General features: G+C 43.1%; 1 protein-coding gene across 2 annotated transcripts in view; it reads left to right on the top strand.

The window, feature by feature from the left end:
• Positions 1-14,884: 14,884 nt before the first annotated feature.
• Positions 14,885-24,793, top strand: part of KHDRBS1 (KH RNA binding domain containing, signal transduction associated 1) — a 39,120-nt gene continuing 29,211 nt past the window's right edge. For both annotated transcript variants that reach the window (XR_002644729.3, XM_022575072.2), the window contains exon 1: positions 14,885-15,403. Coding sequence is in view for 1 of the 2 variants with exons in the window: in XM_022575072.2 (XP_022430780.1) it covers positions 15,022-15,403 (382 nt within the window). In the remaining variant the exon portion in view is untranslated. The remainder of the gene's footprint in view (positions 15,404-24,793) is intronic.

Raw genomic sequence — 24,793 nt, 5'->3', positions numbered from 1 at the left:
ATATGTGGATTTTAAAATAAACAAATGAATATAACAAAACAGAAACAGACTCACAGATGTAGAGAATAAACTAGTGGTTACCAGTGGGAAGAGGGAAAGGAGGAGGGGCAAGATAGGGGTAGGGGATTAAGAGGTACAAACTATTATGTATAAAATAAATAAGCTACAAGGATAAGAGAATGGACTTGAGGACATAGGGAGGGGAAGGGTAAGTTGGGACGAAGTGAGAAAGTAGCATTGACATATATACAGTACCAAATGTAAAATAGATAGCTAGTGGGAAGAGCTGCATAGCACAGGGAGATCAGCTCAGGGCTTTGTGACCACCTAGAGGAGTGGGATAGGGAGGGTGGGAGGGAGACGCAAGAGGTAAGTGATATGGGGATATATGTATACATATAGCTGATTCACTTTGTTATACAGCAGAAACTAACACAACATTGTAAAGCAATTATACTCCAATAAAGATGTTAAAAAAGAGAAAATGTAAGCTACAAGGATATATTGTACAACACAAGGAACTTAGCCAACATTTTATAATAACTATAAATGGAATATAACATTTAAAAATTGTCCAAGCTGCTCTGCGCGGCCAAAAAGAAAACAAAAGAAAAAGAAAAATTGTAGGGAATTCCCTGGTGGTCCAGTGGTTAGGACTCCACACTTTCACTGCCAAGGGCATGGCTTCAATTCCTGGTCAGAGAACTAAGATCCCACAAGCCGTACGGCATGGCCAAAATAAATAAATAAATAAATAAATAATAAAAATTGTGAATCGCTATATTGTACACTTGTAACATATAATATTGTACAGCAACTATACTTCAATAAAAAATAGATTAATTTTATTTTTTAATTCTTTTTAAAAATAAATAAATTTATTTATATATTTTTAAAAATAAATAAATTTATTTATTTATCTTTGGTTGCGTTGGGTCTTTTTTGCTGCGCGTGGGCTTTCTCTAGTTGTGGTGAGCAGGGGCTACTCTTTGTTGCAGTGCACAGGCTTCTCAGCGCAGTCGCTTCTCTTGTTGCAGAGCACGGGCTCTAGGCCCGCGGGCTTCAGTAGTTGTGGTGTGTGGGCTCAGTAGTTGTGACTCATGGTCTCTAGAGTGCAGGCTCAGTAGTTGTGGCGCATTGGCTTAGTTGCTTCGCGGCATGTGAGATCCTCCCGGACCGCGAACCCGTGTCTCCTGCATTGGCAGGCAGATTCTCAACCACTGCGCCACCTAGGAAGCCCACATTAATTCATTTTAAAAGAATTTGGGCTCTTGAGTCAGACTGCCCGGGTTCAAATCCCTGGTGACCTTGAGCAAGTGACTTAACTTCCCTGCACTTTTATTCTTTCAACAACAAAATAGGAATGACAGTACCAGCGTCATAGGACTATTGTGAGAAATAAACTGAACACATGTAGATGTTGGCTATTATTATTTCTGTGATTCCAAGTTCCTAGGTCCTAGTAAAGAACAGCCCATTCTATCAAAAAAGGTATCTGAAAGTGCCCTAGTGAGCTTGTCTCAGAAAAAAAGTGTGATTATACAGGCAGTGAACCATTATCCCAAGAAATACAGACCAACTGTGCCAATAAGGAATCATTTTATGCACAACTACCTTAGAGGTTAGGGACAAACCTAATGAGTCAGCTTACTGGAGCACAGAGTCAACTGGCTGGTCCCATCCTTTGATAAGCTGGATTTGTCAAGTGTCCTTAAAAAAGCTTTAAGCAGGCCCTAAGTCTCTTTGCCACACTGCACACCCCCAGGCTATGGCCTCACAGATGATAGGATTTAAGTAGTCTCAGGCAGTTTCCTGGCTAGGTCTTTTCCATTACTCAGAGAATAATGATTTTTCCCTTCTCTTTTCATCTAGTTAGGGATAACCACAGTTGTTCAACAAGAATGCTTTGTGTTTTTCAACACTGAGTGTATCAGGTTCAAAGTTACAGCTCAACAGGTTATTATTATGACTGACGATATCAGGAAGAGAAGCAATTGAGGGCTGGGCAGTCCCCTGAACCATGTCCTTCTGCTGCTGAAAAACTTTTGAAAGTCTTTCCTATGCAAACTCAAAAGGTTTACATTTAAAAAACACAAAACTTAAGGCTGATTTCTTTTTTTACAGGATGTATACCTCTAAGACCCAGCCATGCTGAACTCTTTGTGGGTCCTCAATTTCGCCAAGTTCTTGCTCCCCTCTACGCCCCCTTAAGGCCTGGGATGCTCTTCTCCAGCCCTTCCCATGGCCAATTCCTGAGGCCCTTCAAGTTCAGCTTAAATGGCACCTCCTCCAGGAAGCATTCCTTAAGCCCTCAGATTGGTGAGCCTCCTCTGTACTTTCACAGCACCTTGTACCTTACACCTATTCTAGCATTTACTATACCAATAAGCAACTGCCAGTTTACTTGTCTGTATCTCCCACTGTTGTCAGCAACCCAAAAGGAGGAACCCACATCTTATTCACTATTATATCCCTAGTCACATGCACAGTTCCTGGCACATAGGAGATGGTCAAGAATTATTCATTGACCCTGACTTCAAACTATACTACAAATCTACAGTAATAAAACAGTATGGTACTGGCACAAAAACAGACACATAGATCAGTGGAACAGAATAGAGAGTCAAGAAATGAACCCACACTTATATGGGCAATTAATTTATGAGAAAGGAAGCAAGAATATACAATGGGGAAAAGACAGCCTCTTCAATAAATGGTGTTGGGAAAACTGGACAGCTATATGCAAAAGAATCAAAGTGGTCTCATACCATGCACAAAAATAAATTCAAAATGGATTAAAGACTTAAATGTAAGACATGAAACCATAAAACTTCTGGAAGAGAACATAGGCAGTAAGTTGTTTGACATCAGTCTTAGTAATATTTTTTTGGATATATCTCCTCAGGCAAGGAAAACAACAGCAAAAATAAACAAATGGGACTACATCAAACTGAAAGGCTTTTGCACAGCAAAGGAAACTATCAACAAAATGAAAAGGCCGGGCTTCCCTGGTGGCGCAGTGGTTGAGAGTCCGTCTGCCGATGCAGGGGACACGGGTTCGTGCCCCGGTCCGGGAAGATCCCACATGCCGCGGAGCGGCTGGGCCCGTGAGCCATGGCCACTGAGTCTGTGTGTCCGGAGCCTGTGCTCCGCAACGGGAGAGGCCACAACAGTGAGAGGCCCGCGTACCGCAAAAAAAAAAAAAAAAAAAAAAAGAAAAGGCCACCCCCGAATGGTAAAAGATATTTGCAAATGATGTATCTGATAAGGGGTTAATATCCAAAATATACAAATAATTCATACAACTCAACATCAAAGAAACAAATAACCCAATTTAAAAATGGGCAGAGGATCTGAATAGACCTGTTTTCAAAGAAAACATACAGATGATCAATAAGCATATGAAAAGATGCTCAACATCACTTATCATCAGGGAAATGCAAGTCAAAACCGTAATGAGATATCACCTCACACCTGTCACAATGGCTATTATCCAAAAGACAACATATAGGGAATTCCCTGGCTGTCCAGTGGTTAGGACTCGGCACTTTCACTGCCAGGGCCCAGGTTCAATCGCTGGTCGGGGAACTAAGATCCAGCAATCCTCACAGCGCAGCCAAAAAGAAAAAAAGACAACACATAATAAGTGTTGGCGAGGATGTGAAAAAAAGGGAACCCTCATGCACTGTTGGTAGGAATGTAAACTGGTGATGCCACTATGGAAACAGTTTGGAGATTCCTCAAAATATTAAAAATAGAACTACCATATAATCCAGCAATTGCACTACTGGGTATTTATCTGATGAATACAAAAACACTAATTAAAAGAGAAATATGCACCCCTATGTTCATTGCAGCATTCTTTACAATAGCCAAGATATGGAAGCAGCCTAGGTGCCCATCAATAGGTGAATGGATAAATGAAATGATAAAGAAGATGTGTCATATATATATATAATGGAATATTACTCAGCCTTAAAAAAAGAATGAAATCTTGCCACTTCAACACCATGGATGGACCTAGAGGATATTATGCTAAGTGAAATAAGTCAGGCAGAGAAAGACAAATACTGTATGTTTTCACATATATGTGGAATCTAAAAAACAAAACAAATGAACAAACATAACAAAACAGAAACAGAGTAAGAGACACAGAGTACAAATGGGTGGTTGCCAGAGGGGAAGGGGGATAAAGGGAGGAAAGAAATAGGTGAGGGAGATTAAGAAGTACAAACTTCCAGTTGCAAAATAAATGAGTCATGGTTATGAAATGTATAGTGTGGGGAATATAGTCAATAACTATGTAATATCTTTACATGGTGACATATCATAACTAGACATACGGTGATCATTTTGAAGTGTATAGAAATATCAGGGCAGTTCCCTGGCAGTCCAGTGGTTAAGACTCGGCGCGTTCACTGCCATGGCCTGGGTTCAATGCCTGGTTGGGGAACTAGGATCCTGCAAGCCACGTGTTGCAGCCAAAAAGAAAAACTCAAGGCTTCCCTAGTGGCGCAGTGGTTAAGAATCCGCCTGCCAATGCAGGGTACATGGGTTTGAGCCCTGGTCCGGGAAGATACCACATGCTGCAGAGCAACTAAGCCCGTGCGCCACAACTACTGAGCCTGCCCTCTAGAGCCCATGAGCCACAACTACTGAAGCCCGTGTGCCACAACTACTGAAGCCCGCTTGCCTAGAGCCTGTGCTCTGCAACAAGAGAAGCCACCACAATGAGAAGCCTGCACCCTGCAACAAAGAGTAGCCCCGCTCACTGCAACTAGAGAAAGCCCGCGTGCAGCAGCGAAGACCCAATGCAGCCAAAAATTAAATAAATGAATAAATAAATAAATTTATTTAAAAAAAAAAGAAAAATTCAAATCACTATGTTGTGTAACAGGAACTGACATACTGTTGTAGGTCAATTATACTTCAAAAGCAAACAAACAAACAAACAAACTCATAGAAAAAGAGATCAGATTTGTGGTTACCAGAGGCGGGGAGTGAGGGCAGAGGGAATTGAATGATGGCAGTCAAAAGGTACAAACTTCCAGTTATAAGATAAAGAAGTACTAGGGATGTAATGTTCTCATCACAAGGAAAAATTTTTTCTATTTCTTTAATTTTGTATCTATATGAGATGACATTCACTAAACTTCTGTGATAATCACTTCCTGATGTATGTAAGTCAAATCATTATGCTATATACCTTAAACTTATACAGTGCCATATGTCAATTTTGTCTCAATAAAACTGGAAGAAAAAATAACAACAATAAAACACAGGTTAATTTCTGTACTAAATAAACAAATATTTGTTGAGTATTTACTGTAATAGCCTTTTCATTGGTCTTTGTGCTTCTGTTCTTCCAGAGAACAGAAGCCAGAGAAAACTCCTTACTGCAACCTACATGGCCATACTGGATTCTGATCCTCCCTACCTCACCCACTTCACTCCTATATCTACCCCCTGTGCTCACTTATTCTCCAGCCATTTGGCCCTTGTTCTATTCCTAGAATTCTCTCAGCCAGTTCCTGCCTCAGGGCCCCTGCACTTGCTGTTCCTTCTTTCCAGAGCAAGGTTCCTTCAGCACGGGTCATGACTGGCTCCTTCTCCCTCATCAGGACCCCCTCAGAGAGACCTCCCGGGACTATCCCACCTAAAGTATACAACCCCCAGTCACTCTATCACAGTATCTTGCTTTACTGTCTTTCTGAAACTTCTTTCAACCCTGTTAGTTTGCTTGGTGATTATTCATCTCCCTTATTTAGAAAGCGGCACAAAAGCGGGGACCCTGTCTATCTTGCTCACCACTTACCTCGACACTCAGAACAACACTTGGCATCTGTTAGGTAGGTACTTAATGAATATTTATTGAATGAATGCATGCATGCGTGAATAAAACAAGGGCTGTTCTTTAAGTAGATGCTTTGGGTGGGTGTGTTCTGACAGTGCCATCATCTGTCAAAAGTATTTGAGGATCACTTTAAAACTTACACAAATAAATCAGATTCACTACTCTATAGTCACACTCAATTCTTTACTTGAAATTTTTCTCCCAATTTGATTACTACCTTATTTACTAACTTTGGCTCTGAATTACCTGTTTCCCCAAATTAAATTCACCCTCAAGAATAAGAATTTGGGGACTTCCCTGGTGGTCCAGTGATTAAGAATCTGCCTTCCAAGGCAGGGGACGCGGGTTCGATCCCTGGTCGAGGAACTAAGATCCCTCGTGCTGCGGGGCAACTAAGCCTGTGCACCGCAACTACTGAGCTCGCGCACTCTGGAGCCTGCGCGCCACTAGAGAGAAGCCCGCGTGCCGCAACGAAGAGCACACACACCGCAATGAAAGATCCCACATGCTGCAATGAAGATCCCTCATGCTGCAGCTGAGACCCGACACAGCCAAATAAATAAATAATTTTTTTAAGTTAAAAAAAAAAGAATAAAAATTTGTCAGCTTTAATGTTAAATGCTATTCATGCTACTGCATAAATTGCATATGTGTTAATTCAAAGAGTCAACTATAAATTCATGAACACAACAAAAACAAATTGTCAGCTTTGATAATAGTCAGAAGAATGAGCTTTAGGCTCTGAAGGCAATTTGAAAAGAGAAACTCAAAACCTCTGATTTCAACATGTAATTTCTGGAGTGTTATGCTAATTTTAAATGACTACCTTATTTTACGGTGAAACCACATACAGTGGGACAAAGGTGTTTTCACCTCTGGATTTGTTTCTTGTTTTAGTTATTTTGAAATAGTTCCATTTTAAAGAATTTAATTTCTAGACAACAACCCAATGGTATTTAGATTAAAAAACAACTTGGGGGTCTAAACAGTTTGCTTTCTTCTCCTATAAAAATCATTCCAACCCAACACTTCTCTATTCCTCACACATCTCATGCATTCTCACCAGTTCTTCCTGTTCCTCCTTCTGACTAGAATGGACTTTCTATGCTCCAACCCAATTCCTAGCAAAATTTTATTATTCCTTCCAGGCCCAGCCCAAATGCTTCCCTTCAAGAGCTCCCATCCTTCAGAATTAATTCCATCATCCACTGATCTCCCAAACCACCTAGGTGTAAACTGTATGAGGGCAGAGACCATGTCTATTTTCTTCATGACTATACTCCCAGCACCTAACACAGTACCTGGCACATGGTAGGGGCTCAAAATATATTTGTGGAATGAATGAATGCTTTCTATTCTATTATATAGCACTATTTAGTTATTTAAATGTCTTCCTCCACAACAAGACTGTCAATTTCCTCTGTACTAAGGACCATGGTCTTATCTATCTTATATCTCTCTGAGACATGGAGAGGACAAGGGCGGGCCCAGAAGAAGGTAGCTTTTATCTTGCTAAACCTCTAAAGTTTCCATTCATTTACTCTCAGACCAGCCAGGATCACAGTGGATTTCCTGTTTTGTTTTTATCTTCTCTTTGGTCCAAACAAAGCTTCTGATGGTGGAAGAAGGGCCCTAGGATCTGAAGATTATTCCCCTCCCCCACCCCAAGCCTGAGCTCAGCTGACTGAGTCCAGATGTAGGGTCCCTTGGGCCTAGGTGTCTCCAAGTTGAATATGAACTCCCTTTGTTCCCTGAGTTCCTCCAGCTGCCATTGCCCTTCCCCCACCCGCTCAACCCTCTCCAGTCTCTTCTTCCATTCTGCCCACCAGAATGATCCCTCTAGAGCTGGGTCACTAACTCAAATGCTTAGAGAGTCAGGCTGGTAGAAAAAAAATGCCTGGGAAGTTAGAGGAAGTGCCTTCTAAAGGTGGAAGCTAATTATTGTTTGCAGGAGTACAAACCCAGTGTTCTAGAACAGCTGATGTTTTGAGAAAAACTAGAAATGCAGAATTAAAAAAAATATGTGAAATCTCCCAATGTATAAGTACTGGCAACTCTTTCAATTTTTTTTTTAATTAGGCAAGCCAATTAAAACATATGCACAGGCCAGATATGGGCTGTGAGCCACTGGTTTCCTTCTCTGCTGTACATCTCTGACCATGTGATCTTGATGCTCCCCCTGGGCATTCTATCTCCTTACTTGAACATCAAGACATGGACTACCTCTGGGGCCTGAAAAATCTCCTGCCATTTTCCATGCACCTCCCTCCACCCCCAGTCTAGATCATACCATGTGACTTGCCATTCCAGGGCGCCATGCCAAGCTTTGTAATGCTTTCATGTCTCTGCATGTGCTGTTCCTATTTCTATTCACTGAGCCAACAACTCTTTGTTGATCAGCCAATCCAATATGTGCTGGTTGCTGGGGACATAACCATCAGCACCGCAGGCAAAGTTCCTGCCCTCATGGGACTTACATTCAAGTGGCAGAGGTAGATGTTACTCAAATAATCACATGAAGAAGTAAACTTCAAATGTGGTAAGTGTTAGGAATGAGCCCTGAGAACATATAACAACGAGAGCTAAGCTGACTTGCCCTGGGGATCTGGGAAGGCTTCCCTGAAGAAATGACATTTTTAGAAGTCTGAAGGATGTGTAGGAATTACAGTATCTAAGGAAAAGAGGTGGAGCAGGGAGGGACTGGAGTGGGGCGAGGGGAGGTGTGACTGGAGTTTTTGGAGAAGAAACCAGACAGTCCGGAGGAGGCAGGAGTCTCGCTTGTTTGAGGAACTGAAAAAGGCCAGGGTTGCCAAGCAAAGGAACTGAGGAGAATGGCATGAGATGAGGCAGGAAAGCCAGGCAGAGCTCTCCATGCGGGCAGGGCTGGGTCAGACGTGGTAAGGGTTTTGGTTTTTATCCTAAGGGCAATATGAAGCCACTGAAGAGGTTTCAGGGTATGTGTGTGTGTGTGAGAGAGAGAGACACACACACACACACACACAGATATGATCAGATTTGCACTTTGAAAACATTATGCTGGCTTCTGGGTGGAGAGTAGAGAAGAGGGGCAGGAGCAGGAGAAGAAGTTGGGGACCACTTCAGAGGTTGCAGAAGTTCAGGTGAGGCACTATGGCACCTCAGATGGAGGCACAGGTAGTGGAGACAGAGAAACACCGACGGGCACCATTTATGAAGTAAACAACAATAGGATTCAGGCATGGATTGTGTAGGGTAGGCATAGAGCGGTGAGGCAGCAGAAAGAGGTTAAGGATGACTCCCACATTTCTGGCTGTGTGGTAAGTTGGGGGTGTTGTTCCCTAAAACAGGGAACAGTGGAGGAGAAGCAGGTTGGTGGTGAAGGCAACGAGGAGAATGAGAGTTTAATTATTTAGCAGGTATTTACTTGGTCAACACACATTTATCAAAGGCCTGCTTTGTGCCAGCCTCTGTCTATATAAAGACAGAAGTGGTTCCGGCACACAAGCTGCTCTGGATGGCAGGTCAGGCAGAAAAAAAGTTATTATAATCCAAATATCACGCAGGCCTCATAACCCTGTGGACTCAAACAAAGCCACATGAGCACTAATCGTCCCAAGTTCCTGTTGTTGCCCCTGCAAAGTTCCCTTCAAGTATTTCTGGGACATTTCTAGGGACTTTTCACACATGACTGTGTGACTAAGCAGTGGGGTCAAGTCATTGGGCACATCAGCCCTGCTCTGACCCCCTTTGTCCCTGCCCACTGCCCCTACCAAGGGTGCCTTCTGTGGGAACGCTAAGAACACCCCTGGACTAGAGTGAGGCAAGCAAGGAGATGGCCCTGAAAGTGGATGCCTCCTTAAGTGTTGCTGGCCCTGATGCTCTGAGGTGCTGGAGCAGGACTGGGTCTAACTGAAGGATTTAATTTCTCAAGTCATCTGAGCCCTGAAGCAGCACTGCTCATGGCAGAAGTTTGAGTTCTACTGGGGACATGTTGAGTTTGATGGGTCTCTGAGACATTGAAATGGGGATGTAACAGGGCTGCAATTGGCTACCTGGATTTGGAACTCAGAAGTTTGGGTTAGAGATCTACATTCCAGATCATGGAGGAGGGAGAACAGGCACGGAACCAAGCTCTGCTGAAGTGCCAACATTTAAATGCCCTGCCCCCACTCCACCTGGCATCTTCCCCCCAAATCCAACTTTCCTCATTTACGTTGGCAGTTGACCAGTCACTCCTTCCGGTGCATTCCTTCAGCTCTTTGTACGGTCCTCTGTGATAACACTTTTCACACTACTAACTCTTGATTTATATATTTGTTCCCTTCACTCTACAGTGAGCTCCTTGAGGGCATGAACTCTCTTACTCAATGTTGACCCTCATGCCATTTTCATCTACCACATTGGCAAAGACTAAAACTATGGGCAGGGAATAAAGAAGATGTGGTACACGTACACAATGGAATGATACAAATGAACGTATTTACAAAACAGAAACAGACTCACAGACTTAGAGAATGAACTTATGGTTACCAGTTACTGGGGTGGGGGAGGGATAGACTGGGAGCTTGGGATTGACATGCACACACTGCTGTATTTAAAATAAAATGCCTTCCCATGAAAAAATAAAATAAAATCAGGTTTAAAAAAAACAAAACTATGGGAAGAGAGTACCCAGAATTGATTGAGGAGGTACGAGAAGAGGATGCTGCTTATCCTGCTGCTTGGCACAGTCTTTCTGTGTCATTTCTAGGAACTTATCCCATAGATATATTGATATTAATGCACAAAGATGGTGGGGCTCATTGCAGCATCATTTGCAATACTGAAAAGCTGGAATCAACCTATACTTCTATCAGAAGGGAACGGATTGAGAAGTACTTGGTGGAATAATATGCTACCATGAAAAATGAAGTAGAGGGGACTTCTCTGGTGGCACAGTGGTTAAGGATCCCCCTGCCAATGCAGTGGACACGGGTTCGAGCCCTGGTCCAGGAAGATTCCACATGCCGTGGAGCAACTAAGCCCATGCGCCTCAACTACTGAGCCTGCGCTCTAGAGCCTGCGAGCCATAACTACTGAGCCCACGTGCCACAACTACTGAAGCCTGCGCGCCAAGAACCCAACGCATAAATAAATTAATTAAAAAATATATTTTCCATGTCTCTATTTGACTTATTGTTTTAATTTTTATTTATTTTTGGCTGCGTTGGGTCTTCGTTGTTGCGCGGGGGCTTTCTCTAGTTGCAGTGAGCAGGGGCTACTCTTCGTTTCCGTGTGCAGGCTTCTCATTGCAGTGGCTTCTCTTGTTGCGGAGCACGGGCTCTAGAGCGCAGTGAGAGGCCCGCGTACCACAAAAAAAAAAAAAAAAAAAGATAGACTTACATATACAATAGATGCAATAAAAATGTCTGGAAGGCTACACAAGCAACCACCGAATAGTGTCTTTAGAGAAGGGCAGTCAAGTGAATGGGTCAGGATTTAAGGGGAATTTTACTTTTCACTTTATGCCTTTTTTATAGTTAGATTTTTCTTAAAACTAGAAGCATGTATCTTTTATAATAAAATGTAATATTTGGTATTTATAATCTGCTGGGCATTACTCTAATTACTTTATATAAATGCACTCTTTAAGCCCTCATAAGAGCCCTATGAAGTAGGTAGTAGTTTTTTGTTTATTTTCTGTTTCTGGCCGCAACATGCGGCATGCGGGATCTTAGTTCCCCGACCAGGGATCGAATCCGTGCACCCTGCAGTGGAAGTGCAGAGTCCTAACCACTGGACCACCAGGGAATTCCCAGGTAGTAGTTTAGCCCTATTTTATAGAAGAAGAAATGAAGCACAGAGATGTCAAATACTCAAAGCGTATATTTTTATAATAAAAAAAATCTTAGAAAAAAAATTAAATATTCTCAGTCTTGCTTTCTCCTTCCACACCCTCCACATATTTGGCACTTCCTTCTGAGAAGAGAAACTACCCAGGGCTGGAGCCCTTCTTCTCTTGGAAACCGTCTGTGAAGCAGGGGAGGCGGACGGGGCTACAGATCCTCCATTGGTGGGTCAAGCACGGGTCAAGCAGCTACAGGCAAAAAAAAAAAAAAAAAAAAAATCCTCCAGCCCCTCAGTTAGGGACTCACATGAAAGTGAAAGTATGCAATAAGGTACTCAATAAAGTGTGTAGTAATAACAATGGCCGCTATCACTTATCAAGCACCTACTAACTGTCAGTTCCTGTGCTGAGTGCTTTACAAGTACTATCACTTTTAATTCTATCAGCCCAAAGGTAGGATTGTTATGACCCCTTTTTTATCAAGCAGGAGAAAGCAGAGGCTGAGCAAATTTGAGTAATGTGCTCAATTATCCAGCAGGTAAGAGGAAGAGCCCGATTTGGACCTAACTCCATCGGAATCACAATGCTCTCAATTGCTCCTGCATCCTACACCACAGTAACTCAATTAAGGGAGAAAATAGGGTAGAAGGAACTTCTCCCTCCCCCACCCCAAAACAAAGTCTAGCTATAGTCAGTGAAAACGAGACAGATTAGAGAACAGGCCTTTCAGATCCACAGCTAACATGAAACACCCAAAAATCTTCATTAGGCACTAAGTGGAATAATAATTATTATTCTGCTTATAAGTCCAGGAGGTTTACACTGGTATTTGTTAATCTTCACAACAATTCTGCAAGGTAGATGTCATTATCTCCACTTTATATAGGAGGGAACGAAGGCTCAGACAGGTTGTAGTTCTCCTAATGACACACAGTGAGGACAAGGCGTCGCTGGCTTATGAATTTGTCTGCCTCACTCCAAAATCAGTTTTTTCACAAGGCCATGCTGTTAATACCTTCAGGTGAACCTGAGGCAGCATATCATGGTCAACACAAAATGAAATCCAGACCTCTAGGCTTTCAGGACAGGAATTACTCTTCCCTGACTCCAGGGAAGGCCCCCCTCCGCCAAACAGAAGGCTGTTGCTTCGCCTACTTGGTAACTACACTGCAGCCTCACAACCCATCACCTCAGAGATTACCTTTTGTGTGTCTCACTAGGAAGAAGAGCTCAAACTTCGCCTCAACCCCACCTTTAGACAAAGTACGTAAAGGTTTGGCAGCCTCCTGGAAAGAATGTTGAGTCTAGTCTAGAAACCCACAGATACCACTACCCAATGCCTTTTCAGACACTTCTTTATCAAAGTTTTATTAGCCTCAGCTCAAGGTACCTACATCTAGGCATCTCATTACAGAGCAAGGACACTTCAGCCATTTGTAACACCACCACCCAAGCAGGAGTTTCAAGGACAGCAGCAGAAATGTGTTGCAAGGGAGCTATAAACCCTCCTCATCCCCTTTCCCCTCCTCCAGGCATTTGCTCTCTCAACTCACCTATTTCTTCACAGTCCACAACTGGATTACTCCCATTTCTTAAACTATTTGTGACATTCTCATCTCTGCTCATTTATTCACACTTCCCTTTGCCTGGAACTCATTCTCTCCTGGCCGAAATCTATCTTCCACTTTGAACTCCAATCCCACCTAATTTATCTTTGGACACCTGTCACTTTACATTCTTCATTACAATTATTCAAAACCATTTTTCCCCCTCCTACTTGACTATAAACTACCTATGTGACCTCAAAGTAAAGTACTGCCCTAGACACTGGAGATAAATATGTATAACATATATGTGATAATTTACGGAGGGATTTGTGTTCAGTTCTCATTTCTGCTGGTGATTGTCTCCCTACCCCCAAGAAGGTAGCCAGCCCCTAATGTTCCCTAGCTGAAGGCTTCTAAGTTTCAGATCTAAATATCAGCAGTTTCCAGGCACCAAGAAGACAATTTCCAGAAATGCTTTTGAAAAGTGTGGGCTTATTAGGGGAACTGATCCAGAAGGGATGGGAGCGAGTGCTTTCAATGAGGGAAGCAAAAATCTGTGGAGGGAAGGAAAGGGTTAGAGAAGGTACCAGGTGTTTGAGAGTTTATGGGAAAGTAAAGACCTAGCTTTCATTTGCATATAGCACCCCAGGATGAGGAGAACGCTGTGGGAGACTGTCCACTATACCTTGGCCTTGAGAGCAGCGGTAAGGGTCTGTCTCTTTGAGCAAGTGTGGAATGATTTATTCATCGTGAAGGGCAGGAGGATTAGCACTCACATCCGTAGAAGGCGCCACCCTAATGATTACGCAGCTGGCCTCTACCCCATGTTTTTGTGGAAGAAACACGTCTGCAGAAAGCAGTACTATATGTAGAGAGCTAAAATGCTTCGCCCTTTAAGACGACTTCTCTGATCAACAACGGCTAACGTTTAAGAACCTACTATATTGGAAACCATGGGATACGTACTCCTTGGATTCCCTGCTTTGGTCTGGGGCCCTTTTCCTGGCTAGGTATCAGGTCTCCGATCTGAACCCTCCCTCTTAGTTTAACTCCTCCAATAGCCTTCAGTCTTTCCATTGACCCGTCCTTCCTCAATGTCCCCCTCTAAGCTTCCCTTCTCCACCCCTCAACTCTGAGTCAGACTCTCCTTTAGTCTTCCCTTCTCCATGCTAATCTCTCCCTCCTCTCTTTCTGCCCAAACAGCCCCAATTCTCTCTCCTTCCTCTCCCGCGTCCCCCAGGCGGGTGTTCTTTCACTTCCATACTTCAGTGACCCCTCTCCCCTCCCCCACCCCATTGAGTTCCACAGCTCAGCCGTTGGAGGAGGCGTGGCCCCGCGAGCATCAGGTCTCCCGCCCCACAAGCCGCGGGCCCGCGCGCAGACAAAGACATTCCACAGCCCCCGCCCCCTCCGCGCTCTCGGCCATAAGTGGGAGGAGACACGTGTCCCTCTAGCGCCGAGTCACGAGGAAAAGAAACTAACGGAGCCCGCGGACACCCGCGCACGCGCACAAGGCTCCGGCCTGGCGGGCTCGGAGGAAAAAGGGGAGCGGGGAGGCGACTTCTTCGGGCTCCGCGGCGGTGCGCAGGCGCCGTGGCCCGACCAGGGACTTTGTTCTCCGCGGAGAAACCCAAGGGCGGTGCCGGTACTGTCTGCGCACGCGCGCCGCCTCATTTCCGGTGCTCTCTTTCGCTGGGTCGCTCGGGTCGGCTTCGGTCGCCGTCGCTCCCGCTCTCCCACCTTCGCCAACCGTCGCTCGGGCCTCTGCCGCTGCCGCGTCGCTTCCTCGATCCCTCGATCGCAAATCCTCCACAATGCAGCGCCGGGACGACCCCGCCGCGCGCATGAGCCGGTCCTCGGGCCGCAGCGGCTCCATGGACCCCTCAGGTGCCCACCCCTCGGTGCGTCAGGCGCCGTCTCGGCAGCCGCCGCTGCCTCACCGGTCCCGGGGAGGCGGAGGGGGGTCCCGGGGGGGCGCCCGGGCCTCGCCCGCCACGCAGCCGCCGCCGCTGCTGCCGCCCTCGGCCACGGGTCCCGACGCGACTGTGGGCGGTCCAGCGCCGACCCCGCTGCTGCCCCCCTCAGCCACTGCTTCGGTCAAGATGGAGCCGGAGAACAAGTACCTGCCCGAGCTCATGGCTGAGAAGGACTCGCTCGACCCGTCCTTCACTCACGCCATGCAGTTGCTGACGGCAGGTAAGGGCGCCTCCGGGGTCCCTGTGGGTCGCCCGGCCACCCGGGGTCATGGGTGGTAGCGGCTTTGTTCCTCTCCCTTACCGCCCCCTGGGGAACCAGGCAGTCGTGGAACTCCCCTTATCTCGTCCTCGTCTTCGGGACCCTAGATTCTACAACTCCCATTCCGGTCCAGGGTGCGAGGGAGAATTCCTAGGCTGCAGTGGAGGCCCGAAGGGGACTTGGCGATCTCTTAGCGCAAAGATTTTGATGGATAGTGCCGCGCTCCCCGCCCCCTTGCCGACCCTTCCCCCTCCCACCTCTTGCAGCTGCCCCGCGCTCCGAGTGCTCAGATTCTTCCAGAAATGAACCTTCATCTCCCGCTTCCCCGAAAGGGGAAGCTTTTTGATCGCGGGTGGCGGTCGGCGCCTCAACTGAGGGTGTAGGAGGTGAAGGCAGCCTGAGCCGGGAGGGAGGGAGGGAGGGCCGAGGTGAGATGGGGTGAGGCTGGGGTGCCCTGTCCAGCGCGCCGCGGCCGCCGCGGCCGGGTCGGACTTCGCGGTAACTGGAGCTTGAGTTGCTCGGAGGCAGGAGCAACCTGTGGGAATCGGAGCTTGAGGTTTTCCGAATCAGATTGCCGACTTCGGCCGATAAGATGGTCAATTGCTGTAGAGCCAGGCGGTTGGATCCCTTTATTTTACAACGCGTGCTCGTCATTGGAGAAGGGAAAAACAAACCTAGAGACAGTGAAAGGGGGTGATACAGGGAGATTAAGGATGGTTTCCATGACATTCCCAGTAAGATGGGAAAAAAATTGAAAGAAGTTGCATGGTCTCCCCCCCCTTTTTTTGCTTCAGTCCTGAAATAGATTAGGAATAGTAGTCTTTGTTCTCTGTGTGTACACTAGCACTCCTTTTTTGCTCAAAACTGGCCATCACCTAGTCGCCTTGATTTCTCCCTAAAGCCGTCTGTTTTGCTCTCTCTTCTAGTTAAAACGTTTTAATAAGTGTATCTTATGATACCTAAATTTTATTAAGCAAATAAAAATTCACAGCATTCCAACACTGAATGAGTAGTTGGACTCTTTGGCAGGGTTGATATAATGGACACGTCCGTTATGAAAATATCATTTCCCTCCCTTTGTTCTCTGTCTCCCACCGTTGGTTAGAGGTCTTTACTTTTAAACACAGTAAACAAAGCCTGAGGTGGTCAAAAATAAGAACATTTAGATAAACTGCTTACATTTTCAACTCTGTGCTTTGCTGTTCTATAACACAGATTGTTTGAAACATTACTGTTCATTGTGTTCTTCTGGCAGGCTCTTTGAGGGCAAGGAATGCTTTTTGTTTGTTTGTTTGTTTTGCGGTACGCGGGCCTCTCACTGTTGTGGCCTCTCCCGTTGCGGAGCACAGGCTCTGGACGCGCAGGCTCAGCGGCCATGGCTCATGGGCCCAGCCGCTCCGCGGCATGTGGGATCTTCCTGGACCGGGGCACGAACCCGTGTCCCCTGCATCGGCAGGCAGACTCTTAACCACTGCGCCACCAGGGAAGCCCCAAGGAATGCTTTTAAATCTTTATATTTTTCATATTGTCTTGCATATAGCAAACACCAGGTGTTTGAAAGCAAGTACATGCAGATTCAGGAACGTCAGACTAAATGGTATAGGTTGACTGGGTCTTATTTTTATTTCCTCCTGTCTTTAATCAGTCTATATTAAATGAGAATAAAATAACAAACTTTAGAATTTTAAGGTGTTGGCTTGGGTTTGAAATTCTAACTCTTGACTAGTCACCTACTCTCGGGAAACTTTCTGAACCTCAGTAACCTCATCTGTAAAGTGGGATGGTGAGTTGTGAGGATTAAATGTTGTGTAAAAAGCACCAGCACAGTTCCCTTTGACCTGTAATCATTAGATAATAACATGTCACCAGTTTTCTCCTAGTTGTAAATTCGTGGTACTGAGTAAGGTATGAAAATGCAAGCTTTTTTTGCCTTTCTGAGCACATCAAGTGTCCAGTATGGTGCTCGTCTTTTTAGTAAAAGATGGTTTCTTAGGATAGCCATCAAAAACTATTGATCCTTAAAAGTTACTTCCGATTTTCACCCTTCTTACAGTTTTTAAACTTGGGTGCTTTTATCCCCCCCACTCTTAACACCTTTTATTTTATTATTATTTTTAACATCTTTATTGGAGTGTAATTGCTTTACATTGTTGTGTTAGTTGCTGCTGTATAACAAAGTGAATCAGCTGTACATATATCTATATCCCCATGTCCCTTCCCTCTTGCATCTCCCTCCCACCCTCCCTATCCCACCCCTCTAGGTGGTCACAAAACACCGAGCTGATCTCCCTGTGCTATTCGGCTGCTTCCCACTAGCTATCTGTTTTACATTTGGTAGTGTATATATGTCAGTGCCTCCCTCTCATGTTGTCCCAGCTTACCCTTCCCCTTCCCCGTGTCCTTAAGTCCACTGTCTACGTGTACGTCTGAGTCTTTATTCCTGTCCTGCCCCTAGGTTCTTCAGGACCAATTTTTTTTTTTAGATTCCATGTATATGTGTTAGCATACGGTATTTGTTTTTCTGACTTATTTCACTCTGTATGACAGATTCTAGGTCCATCCACCTCACTACATATAACTCAATTTCATTTCTTTTTACGACTGAGTAATATTCCATTGTGTATACGTGCCACATCTTCTAAACTTGGGCTTTTTTGATGTCTTTTTCCTTTAACCAAATTGAATTTTAATTGGAGAAATGGGATTGAGGTAATGCTGGCTCATTGAGAAAACTAACTTGGGATATGTGAATATTTCTTAGCATGGATAAGTCTTGATATATGTTGGACCTGGCTTTGAAGATATTTTTTTGAATTGAAATACAGTTGATTTATTTTAAGATATTTTTGAATGATCTGGAAAAGTGGTCGTAGTGAAGTCAACCAATTGTGAGAAAGTGAGATTGAGAAGACGGAATAGTAGTATTTAAGCTCTGATAAGGATACAGGTAAGAAAAACACAGCTAACACTGTACTGGATGCTGGACACTGGCCTGAGCACTTTGCATCAAATGTTTAGTCTTCATAAGAATACTATGAGGAAGTTACTCTTATTATTATTACTTATGAGGAAACCAAGGCAAACAGATTAAATCATTTGCCTAAGGTAACAAAATTAGTAAGCAGCGTATGGAGGATTTGAAGTCAGTCTGAGTCTGGATCCTCACACCTAACCTTCTTTGCCCCACCCCACCCGCCACTATAGTACCTGCAACAAATTGTACTCAAAAACATAAAAATAAATTTTGTGCTAAAATATTAAAAGAAAATGTTTCATCAGATTTTCTGAACACATCAAAGTCCTAACCAACAGGGCAGTGAAGATCACAAGGCAAGACAAAGAAGGAGGAGGAAACCCGGAGAGCAGAGCCTAGCACTGAGGACTGTGACTCCTCCGGGCAACTCTGCCTGTTTCCCAAGAGGTGCTCCAAGACCCAGACCACTCTTCTTTACCAGCCACATAGCCCTCCCTGTACCTTTTCCCAGCTTTATATTATTTTTCACTTAGCAGCATCTGATGCACCATATGTTGTTGTTAATGTGTTTGCTTGTTGGCTGCCGCTTCTTTATGACTAGAATGTCAGCTCTACCAGGGCAGGGATCTTTTGTCTGCTTTGTTCATGGCTGTATCTTCTGTTCCTTTAAGAGTGCTGCACAGAGTGGCCTCTTACTAAATATTTGATAAATGAATATTCATCCTTGTTGCATGATGGAAAAATAACGCAATTCTGAGGGATTTCGATTTTGAATATAGATTTCTATATTAGCCAAATTGATCTTCAACCACGATGACAATTAAATGCGTTTGCAGACATACAAAGACTCTGAGGGTACCCATGCTTGTTTTCTGAAACAAAAATAATTTATCATATTATTTGTGTTAAATATTTACATAATAAACATAAGATGTTTTTATGTGTATCAGTGTTCTTTTTCTACTTTTTATAACTAGGAAAATACAAGTTAGTGTAAATGACTCAGGAATAAGTAAACATTTTCAGTAGATTAACAATCCCCAGATGATCTTGAAAAGATATGCAGAAATTCATCTTCCAAAAGCATTCAGTGCAGGGACTTCCCTGGCAGTCCAGTGGTTAAGACTCCATGTTTCCACTGCAAGGGGCATGGGTTCGATCCCTGCTCAAGGCTAAGATCCCGCACGCAGTGGAGCAGCCAAAAAAAAAAACCCTCAGTGCAGAATATTTCCAGACAAAAATCTATTGAAATTTCAAAATAGTATATTTCTTTATTTTATTTAAAGTATACTATGGAAATACACCTAGATGTCCCCATTTCATTCTACAGAGCTAGCAAGACCTATTAAAACCAGAAAGTGGAATTGCAAAGGAACTATAGACCAAGTATGGCTCTTCATATCTACGGGTTCTCCATATATGTGGATTCAACCAACAATGAATCAGAAATACTCGGGGGTGGGAGGGATTCCAAAATTTCCTAAAAGCAAAACTTGAATTGGCTTTGCGCTGGTTTACATTGTATTTACAACTATTTACATAGCATTTACATTGTATTAGACATTATAAGTAATCTAGAGATGATTTAAAGTATACAAGAGGATGTGTGTAGGTTATATGCAAGTACTATGTCATTTTATATAAGGGACTTGAACATCCTTGGATCTTGGTATGGGAGTTTGGTCCTGGGACACCAAGGGATGACTGTGTAGGTATAAGTATAAATATTAGGAAAGAAAGAGGCAGAATTTATCATTATTTGCAACAACTTCATGGTTGTTTACCTAGGAAAATGGTGAGTGATGTGGCTGATTACAAGGTAAAGATGTATAAATCAGTAGCTTTCTGATACAGAAGCAGTAGCCAATTAGAAAAGAATTGACAAAATGATCTCATTTTTTAGAATAGCAAAAACTTCGGGATAGGCAATAAAAATCAATTCAAAATGTATGTGAATATTCATAACAAACAATAACAATCTGTAACCTTTGTAGAGCATATAACATGTGCCATGACCTGTGGTACTCATTAATTCCATCTTCATGGCCCTTCTATGAGGCAGGAAGAATTTTTATCTCAATATTACAGATGAGGAATATTGTGATCACATTGTCGACTTAAAATTTTATTGAAAGTGGTAAACAAAGATGTGAATAAAAAGAAATATGCCATGTCCTGGTGGGAGGAGGAACTAGTCTTATAAAGATGACAACTTTTAAATTAACATGTTGGTTTTTTGCATTTTTCAAACTAATTCCAAACTGGATTTATTTTTTTCAACTTGACATATTGAATATAAAGTAGCTAAAAGAGAGAGACAACAAGGAGTTGTACTGTATAGCACTGGGAACTATATTCAATATCCTGTGATAAGCCATAATGGAAAAGAATATGAAAAAGAATATATATGTGTATAACTGAGTCACTTTGCTATACAGCAGAAATTAAACACAACTTTGTAAATGTACTATACTTCAATAAAATTTTTAAGTAGCTAAAAGAGTAAATGAAGATAAATGAAAAAAAAAATTTTGGAGACAGGAAGATAGTGAAAACCTGCTACATTGACAGAAATGAAGTCAAACAAGACTTAGTGCTTGAGGGGATGTGGATTAGAAGGAACAGTGCTGGTAGAAGTGTGAATCGGTACAACCACTTTGGATAACAGTTCGGCATTTCCTTTGAAAGCTGAACATTCAAATTCTTTAAATTGAGCAAGGTTATTCCTAGGAATGTACTCAAAGAAACTCTTGCCCATGAATGTCTCACTCATAAGATAGTGCACTTTGTTTCACCATTGATTGGATACTGTGAGATTTTCAAAATAAAATACTTAATACAGCAGTGAAAATGAAAACTATAGCTGAATGCCACAAGATGGAGAAATCTTGGAAATCTAATGTTAGGTGAAAAAGTCAATCCCATAAGGCTACATACCTATGGTACAATACTGTTTTTTTATTATTATTTTTTATTTTAGTTTATTTATTTTTGGCTGTGTTGGGTCTTTGTGGCTGCATGTGGGCTTTCTCTAGTTGCGGCGAGTGGGGGCCCCTCTTAATTGCAGTGCACAGGCTTCTCATTGTGGTGGCTTCTCTTGTTGCAGAGCATGGACTCTAGGCACGCAGGCTCAGTAGTTGTGGCTTGCGGGCTTCAGTAGTTGTGGCACGTGGGCTCTACAGCGCAGGCTCAGTAGTTGTGGCACACGGGCTTAGTTGCTCCGCGGCATGTGGGATCTTCCTGGACCAGGGCTTGAACCCGTGTCCCCTGCATTGGCAGGCAGATTCTTAACCACTGTGCCACCAGGGAAGCCCTACAATACTGTTTTTATGGAACATAATACTAGCAAAATTAAGTAAAATATCGTTAGCGTGCATAGGTCTGTGATAAAGCAGTTTTTAACAAAACTAAATGTGTTTACCATACGACTCAGCAGTTGTACTCTTGGGCATTTATCCCAGAAAAATTAAAACTTATATTCATATGAAACCTGTACGTGAATGTTCATAGCAGCTTTATTCATAATAGCCAAAAAACTGGAAATAACCCGTATGTCTCCAATTGATGAATAGTTTAGCTGTGGTACATCTATACCATGGAATACTACTCAACAAGAAGAAGAAATGAACTATTGATAAATGCAACAACTTGGATGGATCTCAAGAGATTTTTTTTGGTCAGGCCGCACAGCTTTCAGGATCTTAGTTCCCTGACCAGGGACTGAACCTGGGCCCTGGCAGTGAAAGTGCCAGGTCCTAACCACTGGACCTCCAGGGAATTCCCTCAAGAGAATTATGCTGAATGAAAAACCCAATCTCAAAAGGTTACACACTGTACAATTCCATTAGTTTAACATTCTTGAAAATATAAAATAATTGAGATGGAGAACATTAGTGGTTGCCAATGTTGGGGAGAGAGGAAAGGAGGTGACTGTGGCTATAAAAGGGTGGCATGAGGGATCTTTGTGGTGGAACTGTTCTGTACTGAGACTGTGGTGGTGGTCACATGATTAAATTGCATAGAACTAAGCAAACATACACACACACACACACACATAAGTACATGCAAAACTGGTGAGATCTGAGTAAAGCCAGTAAGATTGTATTAATGTGAATTTTCTGGTTATGATATTATAGATATGCAAAATGTTATGGAGAATAGTGGGTGAAGGATATACGAGATCTCATATTTCTGACAACTGCATGTAAATCTACAGTTATCTCAAAATAAAGTGGTTTGTTGTTTTGTTTTGTTTTTAAGAGAAAAAAAGGCTTAAACTCTTAAGTTGTACCCTAAGAGATTTGGGAGACTATGGTCGATATGCCATAATAGAGTTTGCCGCTATCCTGGAATGTGGGAATTGAGCCCCTTACAGTGCTCTTAACTCAGGCTTTGAGGGATTTTTTTTGAGCCAGTACCCACCCTTAGTCAACACTGTGTGTGAAATACTGTGTTGGTATCTTTTTCTGGGGAGCTAGTCTGTAGGGGCTCATGACCCCAAACCAGATTAAGAACCTATAACTCGGTACTCTTGCTTTAAATAATAAATAATTTGAAAAATGAAAAAAATGGAGTGGTTTTATACAAAATTAATGAACTTACTGGATTTGTGATTCCAAAAGGATTTACCAACAGAAAAGATACAGGGCAAAGAACTATAAATTTGGGAATGATGAAGTTATATGAGTCGTTAAGGGAAGTTAGGGGGTGTTCATGGTACATTTCTTTAATTTGGTAAATGTTTATACATGCCTGTTGTCTAGTAGACACTGTACTATAAATTGCAGTTAGTTTAATAATGGCAAGGGTCCAGAAATTGTTCATAGCAGGGGAAGGTGTGCTGTCGTTAGATGTATGAACCAAATACATTGATAGTCTGGAGGAGGGCATGACACCTGACCTTTTGGAGCAGATATCCTATGAATCTTGCCCTCCTAGAAGCACTATCTCTGGATGTCTTAGTCAGAAAATCTTGCTTGTCTTGCTCCTTATCACATGTTCAGTTAATGGAATGTACATGATAGCCATTTTTAGTTAAGCCAGTCCAGTTGATAAAATCTGTATATAATTTTTTTCAAACTTCTCTTGTATTAAGTTTTGTGTTCCTTAACTCTTTCTTCCATTAAAAAAAATCCTCCTTTTTAAAAGTAAGAAGGAAGACTAAATGAGGTTTAATGACTTGCCCAAGGTCACACAGCAAGCATGTAGCAGAGCTGGGAGTCAAACCCAGTTCTGTTTAGCTTCAAAACTCAGATTTTTTCCTCTCAGTCATACATTTAAGAAACAGTTCTCATCCTTTGGAGCTAACAGTCTGGTTGTGATAACACCTACCAAAAAAAGGAAAGATTAAGTTATAGTAAAAGAGTAGAAGAAAAGCCACGAGATTTGTTGAATTTGCTCTGACTGACGTAAGGAATAACCTGGGTTTAAATACCTGCTCTGTCACTAATTTTGTGATCTTGGACAAGATTTCTTCACTAGTTAAGTGGGGATAATCCTGGTTATAAAGACAAAGGGAAACAATAAATACAAAGGTCCTGACACATGAAAGGCACTCGGTAAGATATGATTATTGTCAGCATCTAACTTTGAAGCAAATGTCAGCATCTAACTTTGAAGCAACCTCTCTGTGTTGTTTACACCTTAGCTTTTCTTTCTTTGACTCTTGAGATATCCAGGGTCTCCAGAGGCCCAAGCAAAGATCTTTTAAAGGAGTCAATTTCAGGGCTTCCCTGGTGGCGCAGTGGTTGAGAATCTGCTTGCTAATGCAGGGGACACGGGTTCGAGCCCTGGTCTGGGAAGATCCCACATGCCGCGGAGCAACTAGGCCCGTGAGCCACAACTACTGAGGCTGCGCGTCTGGAGCCTGTGCTCCGCAACAAGAGAGGCCACGATAGTGAGAGGCCTGGGCACGGCGATGAAGAGTGGCCCCTGCTTGCCACAACTAGAGAAAGCCCTCACACAGAAACGAAGACCCAACACAGCCGAAAGTAAACAAATAAATTAAAAAAAAAAAAAGTAAAGGAGTCAATTTCAGAAGATTGTCTAGAAAGTACTTTTGCCTGAGGGTGAGGCATTTTTAGGAAGCTTCTCTTTGACTTATTTTCTTCCCATTACAGCCTGCTCCTTAGCCCTCCACAAGAAGTGAGGCCAAGAAGAGAAATTGAAAAAGAAAAACGGAGAAAAAAAAAAAGAATTGAAAAAGAAAAGAAAGATCAGGCAGCTGAACATCTGAGGCACACGCAGAGCCCTCTTGTTGTCTTTAGCTGCATGACAGTGTCTGGGGGTATAAGCAGTACTTCCCAAAACTTCACAGAATCAGCTCTTTTTTGCTTAAAGTGCCCCCCACAACTCCTCACTGAAAGGCAATAATAAAA

The sequence above is a fragment of the Delphinapterus leucas genome, chromosome 1, assembly GCF_059928025.1.
Source record: "Delphinapterus leucas isolate spDelLeu-1000000601 "Yukka" chromosome 1, BTC_Dleu_Yukka2, whole genome shotgun sequence".
In the NCBI taxonomy this organism is placed as follows: Eukaryota; Metazoa; Chordata; class Mammalia; order Artiodactyla; family Monodontidae; genus Delphinapterus; species Delphinapterus leucas.
Note: the sequence above shows the minus strand (reverse complement) of the source record. Positions and strands in the feature narration are given on the sequence as shown.